Here is a 13051-nt window from a genome sequence, read left to right on the forward strand (position 1 = left end):
CCTGAATGGTTTCGTGCAAGAAATGCCGTCAATCAAGTGTGCGTGCCAGTTCGCAAAATAGTAATATAGTATATGTTTTTACACTATGAGATCTCCTTTACCAGTGGCAAAATAAAGTAATAGGTTTTTACCCTTTCAACTGGTACAAAAACTGACACGTTTATACAAGGCATCATGTTTGCAATAACCACAACACAAGCAGTCAAAATGCAAACAAAACGAAACAACTCTGATGATGATAATGATATGCACTGTCCTTAAAGTTGATTGGTCCACACCCGAGACAGCTTTTCTTAGAGCTTAGTCTCCATTGGTGTTGGACCAGATGACGCCAAAAGACGTACAACTCAAAGACAGCGCACTATCATAGTATTGAGAGCTCGGGGTAAGCATTTACACTATGAGACTTCCTTTACCAGTGGCAAAATATAGTAATTGGTTTTGACCCTTTCAACTGGTACAAAAACTGGCACCTATAGGACAGTGCATATCATTATCATCATCAGAGTTGTTTCTTTTTGTTTTGCATTTTGACTGCTTGTGTTGTGGTTATTGCAAACATGATGCTTTGTATAAAGGCCCAGGTGCTTGTTGCTGTGAAGCACAAGTGTTACCACTGGGCCACCTTGCCAAAGGGGTGCATCATTTAATCATACATATATGAACATGCGTCTGCCTGGGTGTGATATTCATAAGTGCATCGTCTACGAGTTGCAGATTTCAACGTGTCTGCATGATGTTCGTGATGGTGACATGTTCAACACTCACGTTGTCAGCTGACAGCCTGGATAACCCTTGCAAAGCAGATTGTTCCATCTCAAGGGATTGTTTTGTGTCCAGGAGAAATATAAGAAGTCGTAAATATGTATATACTTATATATATAAACTAGCTCTGGCCAAATTTCAACCTAAATTAAAATGTTTTCGATCATCTTCAGATGGAAAATAACGAGCAGATGGCCATTGAGAAGTGGGGGGGGGGGAGAGGGGCTTGGTCTGGGCTGTGCACCACATGTTCCGGAAAATCCCGTCCCAACGAGGGTTTCCGCCGGGGGTGCGCCCAGACAGAAATGAAAGAGCTCCCTTCCAACAGTCCATTCGCTGCTCCTCCTTCGGCTCTCATCCGAAATAAACCACCTCCACACGGACGACATCGACCAGCCGAGGCCCACCCCCGGCGACGCGAACGCGCCCGTATCCCCATCGCTGCCGCGACGCCCATCTGGAAACCCTGCCCCCATGTGTCATGAAGTTGTCACCGTGCATAAACACTCATAGATTGGCCGAGACCACATTAATAGAGAAAGGATTGCGGAGATTGGGCACATTGTTGGTAGCCGCCGCCGGCTCAACACCTGGCCTCCGTCCAAAGCAACGTGCATCAACAACGCAATTATTATATATTTTAAAAGACTAAACGTTCCTCTTATTATCATTGTGATATTGCAGTTTCACTCCTCGATAAGCGTCGCTTGTCTCTCCACTCGAACAGAGCACCACAAGCGAACTAACAGCTCACCGCTCTTCTCATGTGCAGGTGTGCAAGGGTGCCCGCCACGTTTGATCACGTGACAAGTCTGCCATCTAGTGGGTTAAAAAATTCGCTAAAGAAAATCACGTGTGGCAAGTTATTGCATACGAGTTACCAGTGTGCCATTTTTTTTAAAACCCAGAACACGTGGACGGGGATTTTCACGCCGCTCTCTTCTCTTCCGTCGGTCGTCCAACGCGGACGTTGGACGAAACTTCATCCACTCATTAATTTTTCTGGTCACGGTTATCGCTTCTTGTAGACCATACTAAACTCAACTACTACACATTTAAAAAATATATATGTATCAGGTTACGCCCACTCAGCTAAGCAGCGCTTTTTCAGAAGCGACCTGGCCACAAATGATAGCTCAACGAAGTGGCTTATCACCGTGTAAAAAAATTATAGCAGCCAATACTCAAATACATGTTGATTCTAAATGTGGAGGGAGAAACTGGAGGACCCGGAGAAAAATCCACGCGACCACCGGGAGAGAGACACTGCAAACTTCAAATATACAGCGGGGGTCAGGGGCGGGATCGAACCCAGATCTCCTGCACATCTCTTAGCGACCGTGGCGATCATGGGGGCGGGGAGCGACCCAATATCTCTCACTGCGACCTCGAAAGCGCCACGTGCCAAGCCCTCACCTGTGTTGGTGTTGCCTCCCTTGTAGGGGAGGCTACGAACGGCCTCGAGCAGCGCCGCCTTGGTGGTGTGCGTGTTGAGGTCCCACTCGGTCCTCGTGTCTCCGCTGTACTGGGACAGGGCTGCCCCGGTGGGGGGGGGGGGGGACACACGAGACGCGGGACATTGGAACGCAACGGCTCGCGTCGCTGTGCGGCGAGAATCGACGCGGTGTGGCCCGCCGAGCATGTTTGCGATGACGGCGGCTTTAGACCGAGAGCGGGCGTTAAGGAATCGGAATGTGTGGTTAAAATATGGGGAAACGAAATCATTTATTCTCATGCCTTCTTCGACGTAAAAAATTGCTCAGGGTTTCGCGTGGCCAATTGCTCGGCAAGTAATGCATCGATCGCGACCGAATCCTACGCTCGCAAAGCGTGCATCCAACAGAGTGCTTTAACATCGTATGTACGTATGCAAGTGCGCGTTAGTGCGAGTGCAACCGACCGTGCGTGCACGCGTGCATGCGTGCATGTGTGTGTGCGTGCATGCATGCGTATGAGTACATCCGACCACTTGTGCGTGCGCACGCATACCGACGCGGATCTTGTCGGCCTGCACATCGAACGCCTGCACCAGCTGCTCCAGGAATTCGCGCACCAGGCGGAAGTTGATGCGCCCTATGGACCAGGACCCGTCGAGCACGATCACCAGGTCCACCTGCGCCTGCGAGCTGCACTCGAAGCGGCCTGCGCGACTCCGGGACACGACGCAAGCACGAGCGCAAGCGGAGTCTCGTTCGTCCACGACCGAGCAAATTACTCTCAAGCGGGTGACGTTGATTTTGAATGCAGGAGGGAAAAACCGGAGGGACGGGGGAAAAACCCCACGTGACCACGGGGAGAGCGACGCGGAAACTCCAAATATACAGCAGGCGTCAGGGTCGGGATCCAACCCACGGCGATGGTGGTGGCGGTGGTGGCGGTGGCGGTAGTGGGACGGAGCGGCTCACCGGTCGGGGTCTGCGCGGTCACCGCCTCGTACTCGCTGGTGGTGACCAGCGCCTCGAGCGCGGCGCTCTCCCCGCCGCCCTGCATCTCGGCGTGCACGTTCACGCCGTACGCCGTGCCGGGCCTGCCCACGGGCACGTCACCCGACGACAGCGTCATCGACAACGCAACAGCACAACCCGGCTACGACGAGAAACGGCGCGAGCCTCTGGTTTCACGGGGAAAGGGAGGCAGCCGGTCGGTCGTCGCAAGAGGAGAATAGGGATTGCCGTGCCGCTCCAGTGCAGCTTGGTGCCCTCCCTTCCCTATGAAACCCAAAACACGCAGCTTGCTTGCACCCGCATCTCACCGTTCTGTCTGGCGCCTCATGCTCCCACACGATTGCCACGTCTTTTTTCGATGTGCGTGCGTCTTCTTTGTCACCGTGAGACTAAACTGCGGGGTGTTACTTGCACCTGCGTATAACGTTTTGTTTGCAACCGCTAAATACCTCGTTTGTTTTCTGTGCTATATTCCTTAAGGGCCCTGCTGTACTCGTACTCTGCAATATCGATTTTTTTTTTCCTTTTATGTTGTTGATGCGGCTGTGCTCATGCAGCACCACGGATCTCCCGTGGAGAAATAGCCGAGGCAACCAGATACGCCGGACCATCATGCACCTAACAAATGAAACGAACTCAAAGTCAGGCTACGTGAGCATATGCATCTTTATCCAACTCCCCCGCTGCACATGCATTTGCACTGCCCACACGGGATCTGTGCAGGCCAATGAGTTTTTAGATTGAAAACCAATTTCTTTGGAACTGATCGTTGTTGTGTTTAGTTTGTTGTCCTTTCCCCGGCGCACCTCTGATTAGCACGGTTGGCCATGTACAGTGCGAAAGATGTTCAACAGACAGCCTGTTTCTCCTAAAACGCGGCGGTAGTTGAGCTCCTGAAGAATGCCACGTTATGGAAAAATCGTGTTATGATAAATAAGATATATAATTTAGGGTAAAGTACAGTCCGCTATAACACATGAGATGCATACGCAGGCCGAACAATGACTGAGGTCCGTGGGTAGCATTTAGAAGCATCCAGCAGCATCCCAATGGCTTGTGCGATGCTATGCCGAGGCAGCCGTACCACCGCTTATTCTTACTCGCGCGACGTAGTTCCATTCACTCATCGCGCTATATCCAATTCGCGTTATGAAAAGATGCAGCGTTACAGGAGAACAGACTGCACGTACGTAACATCCACGCGGACACTGGGGGTTCATACGAGATGATGGGGCCTCAGCCCTGGTCACCGGTGGCCTTGCTTGGAGATGGATAAGGCTTCACGGAGAGGTGCGTAAACTTGCGTAGAGAACCACGGAGGACTCGTTAGGTGATTCACAAACTCGCTTTTCGACGGAGTTGAGATTAAATCGGGTTCCCAAGCGTAGAAAGTTGGTGGTCTCCCAATGACTTCGCCAAAAAAAATGAATAGGGGGACGGAAGTGGGGTAGACAATTTTAATTCCATTTACCCAGGCCCATGCAAACTATGCTAGGCCACCACACACGATCAACATTCCTCCTTCGCACTGTCGTGATGGGGAAAATTTGTAACAAATTAGCGTAGCATACTCCTCTTTCACCTGCCTGTCTATCCACGTAAAACATAAAAAAATATATTATTTTATTATACACATCCCATTATCAAAAGAGCCCTCTGAGAGCGCCACGACTCGACGGTTTGACTGCGATGGAGATCTGCCCCGACGCCGACGTGAAGTGGACGACAAGGTGCGGGGGGTCCTAACCGGAGGTCACGTAGCAGCACGGAGGTGTCGTCGGGCCCCAGCATCACCTCCCCGTAGGTATCCTCGTCTCCCTGGGGGGCGTAGTGGACCCGGTACCCTGACACCTTGCCGGGGCCAGCCTTCCAGCCCATGCGCAGGCCCTCGGTGCCCTCCTCCAGCACGCGCAGGTTCTTCGGCGGCTTGAACTTGGCGGCTGCATGCACGCAGACACGCGCACACGCAGTATGCACACACGCAGGCACGCACGCCCAAGCGTGTGCACGCACGCACGCAGACACGCGCACACGCAGTATGCACACACGCAGGCACGTACGCCCACGCGTGTGCACGCACGCACGCACGCTCGCACATGCAATGTGTCACGTTAGATTTCCACTTACGTGACTTGTCAAACGTATGTCGAATGTCGCGCACCTCCGATTAGCACAGTTGGTGAAGTTCAACATACTTACAGACACACGTGTACAATTTGGTGCTGCTGCTGCGTTTGCAATGATGCACGAGCACAATTAACAAACAAACATATCAACGCATTCGTCAATAACACCGTGGCCTTAAAAGAAAAATGTACAGTAAAATAGAGATGCCAGAGCCACGGATGGATAATACGCGTTGGAGACTGACAAGAATTAAATGTTATCAATGTTTCTCGATGGACAGTTTTCAAATCGGCATACGAGTCGTTATCTATTAGTAGTTATCTGTTAGTAGGAAAGCGCACACTGCTGATCACAGACCGAGCGCCAACTTCGTAATATGCCCCGAGTTCGTTCCACAGTAGAAAACGTGGTAAAGCCTTTGTTGTGTAGTTCAACATGTAGACTTTCGCAACCAATATTATACACAATAACGTTTTTTTCTTGAGTTAGAGCGTGTAAATATAAATGTGTCGTTAAAACCCGCCACCACCCGACACAGCCAATTAGTAAGGTTTGTGACGTAAACAAAACGTGCGAAGTAGTTACTTCTTCAGCACACCGGTGTGTTGGAGAGTAAATCCACAACATTTACAATTCGAGTACAACATTTCCACTAGCGGTTACAATGCACGCGTATGCTTTGTGCGTATGCGTGCATTGTAATCTACGCTACAGTGGCCTGTGAATCGACGCACTGTTGAACCAACCAACAAAAATGAAGTTAATGCGCGCCAGACTCAACCGTTATAACTTAATCGCATTCAGGGCATTAACGGACGTGGACTTCTGCAACCCAATGCCATCCATTAGCATCTCGGTAGAGAGAGGACAGACGGCAGAGATGAGGGGACCACCACCCCCCCCCCCTTCTCCACTCAAGCCTGCCGGCTTCGAATGAAACAACAGCCCTGTTCTGAAAGAACCTCCTTGGCCGTAATGTGCAGCAGCAGCAAGTTCACGACTGCTTGCCACGTGGGGCTCCCCCCCTATGCACGCGATCGGGGGGCTCCACAACGCTTTACTGGAACGAGGAAGCGTCCTTGAACGAGGATTCCTTCGCTTTTGTGGAGGCGTTTCAGACAAATTAATGGCAAACGCTTGACGGACGTAATCTTGCGATGGCAGCAGTAGCAGCAGGGTATTTTATGAATACCGGGTGCAGAAATTGGACGTGAACAAATGCGGGGCTTTTGTGATTGCATGGGGCAGGTTGAGCGGTGGTTCAGCGGTCGGCGCACCGTGCTGTGAACGCCAGGCGACCTAAGTTTGTTTGCGGGCCATGGCTTACATTAGCAGCGAGCGATATGTGAACCGGTACTTAAGTTGTCTATTTCAATGACCAGCACAGTAAAGCATCGGAATCAAAATATGTATTTATGCGGAGGAATCCGATGAGCTATAAAACTCAATTTGACAGATGTTAAGTACGGTAAATCAACCCTCATGACTGACATGGGAGGCCTTCATCCAGCAGTGGATTAACAAAAGGGCGGTGCGTACCAGCAATGCGAACTTCTGACTTTTGGCGACTGCTGCTCTGGGCGGTCGCAGTCAAAACCATTTAGAGAAGGGCTTAATCTATGTCACCGAATATTTTCCGGATACGTCGCGCACCGTTCCGCATTGTTCCGCCCTGCTTGTGACGTCACCACTCTATTCTGTGTTCTTGAGAAAGTATAAAAAAAAATACTTGGCAATAAAAAAAATACGAATAAGGTACCAATTTTGGGTGGATCCATGCTTGGGGGAGAGGCAATCGAACCTCCCCTCCCCTTCACTTAATTCCTCAAATCCTCCACCAGGTCCCCCCTCGCGCTCTCTCCATGCCTCTCTCTCTCCGCACCTTCCAGAGTGGTGGCAGTGGCCTTGAGGGTGGGCCCGTCCCCCGCGGCCATGACGGGCGTGAGCTCCACGCTGTACGCCGTCGAGTGGCGCAGCTTGCGCACAAGGGCCGACGAGGCGCCGGGCGGCAGCGTCACCTCCGTCGCCTTGCCCCCGGCCGCCGGGCGGTACGAGAGGCGGAGGCGGCGTGCCGACGGCTCCTGGCGGGGCCAGCTGACGCGGAAACTGGACGGGGTCTCCTGCGTGACCAGCAGGCCGCTCAGTTCTGCGGGGGTGGGGGCGGGAGGGAGGGAGGGAGGCGTGGAGAGAACGTGGATGCGCGCAGACGAGGTGCGTGGAGATTGCCCCGCGAGGCCTACGCTAGGCTGTTGGGGCCGAGTGCTGTTGGCGAGGGTACCCGTTGGGTTGGGGTGACCCTGCACCATGCTTGGCTGCGTTTGTTTTTTGAACTCTGCAGCAGGCACTCATTTGAGGCTGAGTCAACCTATGGGGAGACCAGGACCTGTTTAGATAATCGTCGTCAATGTTGCCGGTGAGTGGGAATCGGACTTGGGTCGCCGGGTTCGTAGCGTAGCGCGTTAACCACTGCGCCGCCGCTCCCCACGTCGATATAAAGATCCCCGTGTAGCCTTTTCAGGCTGTTTGGGGCAAGTGCTGTTAGCGAGCACCTGTGAAGGCCGGCACGACACATGAGGGTATGGGTTGTCAGCACCGTGCCCATACACAACCACAAACTCGCAAGCAACATACATGTGCGTAAGAGGGGGAAAAAGAGCATTGGGAAAGCAGAGAAAGAAGTGCAATGTAAAGACACAATGCCAAGCCATGGGCTGTAGAAAATCACAGGAAGGGAATAGAAAGGCAGATGAATAGAAAGGCATGGAAGGACACTACAAAGGACAGAAAGACAAACGAAAGGAATAGGAAGGAACAAAAAGACACAGAAAGGCAGAGGAACGAATGAGAAGGCACGAGGAGGGGGTCAGTCCTCTCACCGGCAGTAGTCGCCTCGGCCTCAGTCTCGGACCCCGGGCCTTCAGGGAAGACGGCCCTCATGGACAGCAGGTAGGTGGTGTTGGGCCTCAGCTTGGCGAGCCGCTGCTGCTGCAAAGAGGTGGCGGCAGCGGCGATGACGTAGTCGCTGTAGGAGAGGCCGTCGGCCGTGCGCAGCGCCAGCTGGTAGGAGGTGGCGTCGGCGACGCTGGGCCAGGACACCAGCATCTTCTGCGTGGAGATGTCACTCACCTGCAGGTCCACGCGCCTCCTGCCCGCTGCACGCACAAATAGACATGAGAGGCCCCCCTCCACCACCACCCGGGTTTGGGGGAGATACCTGCCACGTGTGTCTGTGGAGTGGTAGTGTAGCGCGTCAGCGCGTCAGCACTCCGCGCTACGAACACGGTCAAACAGTTCCACTGACACCACCAGTGGCGATTACCTGGACCGGTCTATGTTTATTTAATTTATTCTCCCAGGTAAGGCGCACTGAGCTATATGGATCATTTTCAGAAGTGACCTAACCACAAATGAAAGCTCAACGAAGTGACTTATCACGTGGAAATACTCAATTTTGGCTGCTATACGGTCCTGCCTGGGCCTCCCCTAGGTCGAGCCGGCCTCAAATGAGTACCTGGTGCAGTGGTGTGCCAATATCGCCAGTAGGGGGACAAAGGAAGCCGGGCATGGTGCTGGCCACCCACTCCCTCGTGGACCATGTCAGCTTTCATAGGTGCTCACGAATAGCACTTGCCCCAACAGTTTGGCTATATTGAGGATCTTGTCTTTGTGGGGAGCAGTAGCGGAGCAGTTAGCGCTCTGCGCTACGAACCCAGCGACCCGAGTTCGATTCCCTTTCACGGCCAAAATCAGTGACGATTATCTGAACCGGTCGTGGGCCTCTCCGAGGTTGACTCAGCCTGGTACGAAGTGTAAACATCGCCACTGAGGAGACATAGGCGGCCAGGATTGGTGCTGGCCACTTGCGCCAAAACGTCTGATTAAGCGATGCGGTGGGATCATCATCCTGTGCATGTATTCATGTGCACGTGCAAGGGAGAATCGCTCACCGGGCAATGATTTCCCTTCCTGCGCAACGGTCATCTGCAGCTTCACGCCCTGGCACACGTGCGAGATGATCTCCCCCTGCACGCCCTTGACATCGTCGAAGGACGCCACGTTGAAGAGGTGGCGCTCCAGCGGAGCGGAGGCCATCTCCTGCAACTCCGCGACGTCCGCCTCCTTGATGCCTGCCAGCGATCAAAAGAGAGGGGGCCGGCGATCAAAAGAGCGCCGGGCACGTCGGCGTCGGGGCAGATCTCCATCGCAGCCAAACTGTCGAGTCGTGCATTCTCAGAGGGCCATTTTGATAATGGGATGTGTATAAAAAAATAATATATTTTTAATGTTTTACGTGGATAGACAGGCAGATGAAAGAGGAGTATGCTACGTTAATTTGTTACTAATTTTCCCCATCACGACAGTGCGAAGGAGGAATTTTGATCGTGTGTGGTGGCCTAGCATAGTTGGCATGGGCCTGGGTAAATGGAATTAAAATTGTCTACCCCACTTCTGTCCCCCTATTCATTTTTTTGGCGAAGTCATTGTGAGACCACCAACTTTCTACGCTTGGGAACCCGACTTCATCTCAACTCCGTCGAAAAGCGAGTTTGTGAATCACCTAACGAGTCCTCCGTGGTTCTCTACGCAAGTCTACGCATCTCTCCGCGAAGCGTTATCGATCTCCAAGCAAGGCCACTGGTGACCAGGGCTGAGGCCATTAACTCGCTGCACTCGAGAAACCCGGCTTTAAATTAACAGCTGTGCGCAGCTCAAATCCTGAAACGATCGCAGGATTCTCGGAGGTTGCAGGCTCGGGGATGCCTGCGACGATGACGACGAATCGACACGAAGAGGGGAGAGCCAATCGGAAGCGAGCGCCGTCGTTACCGAGAGTGAAAATCTCGATGCCCGCGCTGCGCAGCTGCTGGGCGGGTGCCGCCACTGCGTCCTGGGACTTCCCGTCCGTGATGACGAAGGCGATCTTGGGAATGCCGTCGCGCGTGCCCGCGCCCTCCGCGAACATCATGCGCTGGGCGAACTGCAGCGCGTCTCCTGGCAAAAAAAAACCAATCGCAGACGAAGATCAACGAACACCTCCCTCCGCCCTGGCTCGCCGTTATAGCCTCCAACGCACTGCTGGGGCGAGTGCTGTTAGTGAGCATCTGTTCAGGCCGGAAAATGGGCACGTTTGGGGGGAGGGGTGGTGTGGTCATGTGTGCCAAGTCCAGCCACCTTTGTCACCCCACCCAATGTTGATGCGTCACGTGCTGCACCATCTACTTATTTTAGGGCCGATTGATTGTGGGCGGGACTCAAGACTGGGTTAGATATTCGGCACCGATATTGACCCGAACGCTAACAACAACAACCCCTTTCCTCGTTTGCAAAAACTTGCCCATCGCCGGAAACTTAAAAACCAACTCTGATTGGCTGAAGCGGTATTTTGCAAGGTTTTCACTCTATGGCTCCACCCAACGCACCCTCTCTCCCAACTGCCCACCAGCCAATTCTGCCCACCTATCAACCCACCAACATGCCCTCCATCCGTCCCACCCACCAACAATCCTTCTCACCCTCCTACCAATTCTTCCACCCATCAAACCACCAACATACCCTCCGATCCCTTGCTCCCACCCACAATCCTTCCCTCCCACCAATTCTCCCTTCCACCCACCAACCATCCCACCCACTCACCGGTATTGGTGCTGCCTCCTTTGTAGGGGAGCCTCCGGATGGCCTCTATGAGCTTGTCGGCATCCGTGTGTTCGTTGGGCAAGAACTCAGTGCGTGCGTCCGTGCTGTACTGCACAATGCCGACACGGACGCCACCGCCGCCGGAGTCAGAATCGGCCTCCTCGGAGGACTCCTCCTCCGACGACGACGAGGAGGAGGAGGAAGCGGCACGCACCAGGGCCTGCACCAGGGACGCCATGAAGCCCTTGACCTTCTCGAAGTTCACGCGGCCGACGCTCCAGCTGCCGTCCACCACGAAAACCAGGTCGACCGCGGCGCCGGGGACGCAGCCTGCGGGGGGTGGGGAGGGAGGAGGGCGTGGAGGGGAAGGGATCATGGGTCGAGGGGCCGTCAACACAAACCACAAACACAACGCAGTTTACACCATTGGAACCTCATTTGCCAGTAAAAAATATGATAATTGTTTTTTTACCCTTCTATCTGGCAACAAAACTGACACCTTTTTTTACAAGGAGTCATGTTTGCATAGACCACAATACCTGCAGTCATAATGCAAACAAAAAACACAACTCTGATAATGTATGCACTGTCCTTGAAGTTGATTGGTCCACACCCGAGACAGCTTTCCTTAGAGCCTAGTCTCACATGGGTTGTTTGCATTATAACTGCAGGTATTGTGGTCTATGTAAACATGACTCCTTGTAAAAAAGGTGTCAGTTTTGTTGCCAGATAGAAGGGTAAAAAAACAATTATCACAACGCAGTGTTACGATGTGGATTTATAAACCGTATTCATTTCACCGCACCTCAGAGCAACTGCACAGCATGAGTGGGCATATTTATTATGCACAACGAGAGGCAGTCAGTCACAGGCAAAGGTAAAGAGGGAGGTCTCTGTGTGAGTCTATGAGTCTCTGTGGGAGTCTATGAGTCTCTGTGTGAGTCTATGGGTCTCTGTGTGAGTCTATGAGTCTCTGTGTGAGTCTGTGAGTCTCTGTGTGAGTCTATGTGTGAGTCTATGGGTCTCTGTGTGAGTCTATGAGTCTATGTGTGAGTCTATGATTCTCTGTATGAGTCTATAAGTCTCTGTGTGAGTCTATGATCACTGTGTGAGTTTGTGAGTCTCTGTGGGAGTCTGTGAGTCTCTATGTGAGTCTATGAGTCTCTGTGTCAGTCTGTGAGTCTCTGTGTGAGTCTATGTGTGAGTCTATGGGTCTCTGTGTGAGTCTATGAGTCTATGTGTGAGTCTATGATTCTCTGTATGAGTCTATAAGTCTCTGTGTGAGTCTACGAGTCTCTGTGTGAGTCTATGAGCACTGTGTGAGTTTGAGAGTCTCTGTGGGAGTCTGTGAGTCTCTATGTGAGTCTATGAGTCTCTGTGTCAGTCTGTGAGTCTCTGTGTGAGTCTATAAGTCTATGTGAGTCTATGAGTCTCTGTGTGAGTCTATGAGTATCTGTGTGAGTCTATGAGTCTCTGTGTGAGTCTGAGTATCTGTGTGAGTCTATGAGTCTCTGTGTGAGTCTGAGTCTCTGTGTGAGTCTACAGGCTTAGATGTGGGTCTCTGTACAATACAATGGGTTTTAAATATAGCATCTAAATGTGACCACATCCCAAGATGACAAACAGAAACAGGGGGCATGTTTATTTTACAGAGAGAGGGAGTCAGAGGAATATAAATATTTAAAACCTGCCCATTGGTTCCGCGGGCTCCATATATAAATGAAGTTCACGTATGTATAGATGCATTTGCTTTTTTTTTCAAGCGTATACTTTAATTAATTAAATGTTCAACCAAACCCTGATGGCTGCAAAACATTATCTGGTGCCGATGATGTCTATTTTGCAATTTGGCTAAGAAGTGCAAAATTGGAGCCATATGGGGGTGGAGACGGAGGCTTCAAAGATGCCCTCTTTCTTCAAGCCCCCGGCGGTGTCTTCATGAACTTCGACGCAGTGCCTGCTGCCTGCCCCAAGGCGACATCAATGCAGGCACGACTCCGTGTGGTTTTCCCTCGGTGTATAATGAATCATCATTTTTTTTTGTTTAACCCGATGTCAAAATAATTTTCGCTTTGGGTGGA

At 52.0% G+C, this 13051-nt stretch overlaps 1 protein-coding gene across 3 annotated transcripts in view; it reads right to left on the reverse strand.

Moving 5' to 3' along the window:
- LOC144935885 (collagen alpha-1(XIV) chain-like) overlaps positions 1-13051 on the reverse strand; it is a 102150-nt gene that overhangs the window by 62959 nt on the left and 26140 nt on the right. For all 3 annotated transcript variants that reach the window (XM_078862736.1, XM_078862737.1, XM_078862734.1), the window contains exons 6-14: positions 10971-11300; positions 10164-10328; positions 9284-9463; positions 8213-8488; positions 7219-7482; positions 4957-5149; positions 3171-3292; positions 2755-2907; positions 2182-2301 (exon numbers count right to left, since the gene is read on the reverse strand). In XM_078862736.1, the coding sequence (XP_078718862.1) occupies positions 2182-2301; positions 2755-2907; positions 3171-3292; positions 4957-5149; positions 7219-7482; positions 8213-8488; positions 9284-9463; positions 10164-10328; positions 10971-11300 (1803 nt within the window). The remainder of the gene's footprint in view (positions 1-2181; positions 2302-2754; positions 2908-3170; positions 3293-4956; positions 5150-7218; positions 7483-8212; positions 8489-9283; positions 9464-10163; positions 10329-10970; positions 11301-13051) is intronic.

This window comes from Lampetra fluviatilis, chromosome 14 (genome assembly GCF_964198595.1).
Source record: "Lampetra fluviatilis chromosome 14, kcLamFluv1.1, whole genome shotgun sequence".
In the NCBI taxonomy this organism is placed as follows: domain Eukaryota; kingdom Metazoa; phylum Chordata; class Hyperoartia; order Petromyzontiformes; family Petromyzontidae; genus Lampetra; species Lampetra fluviatilis.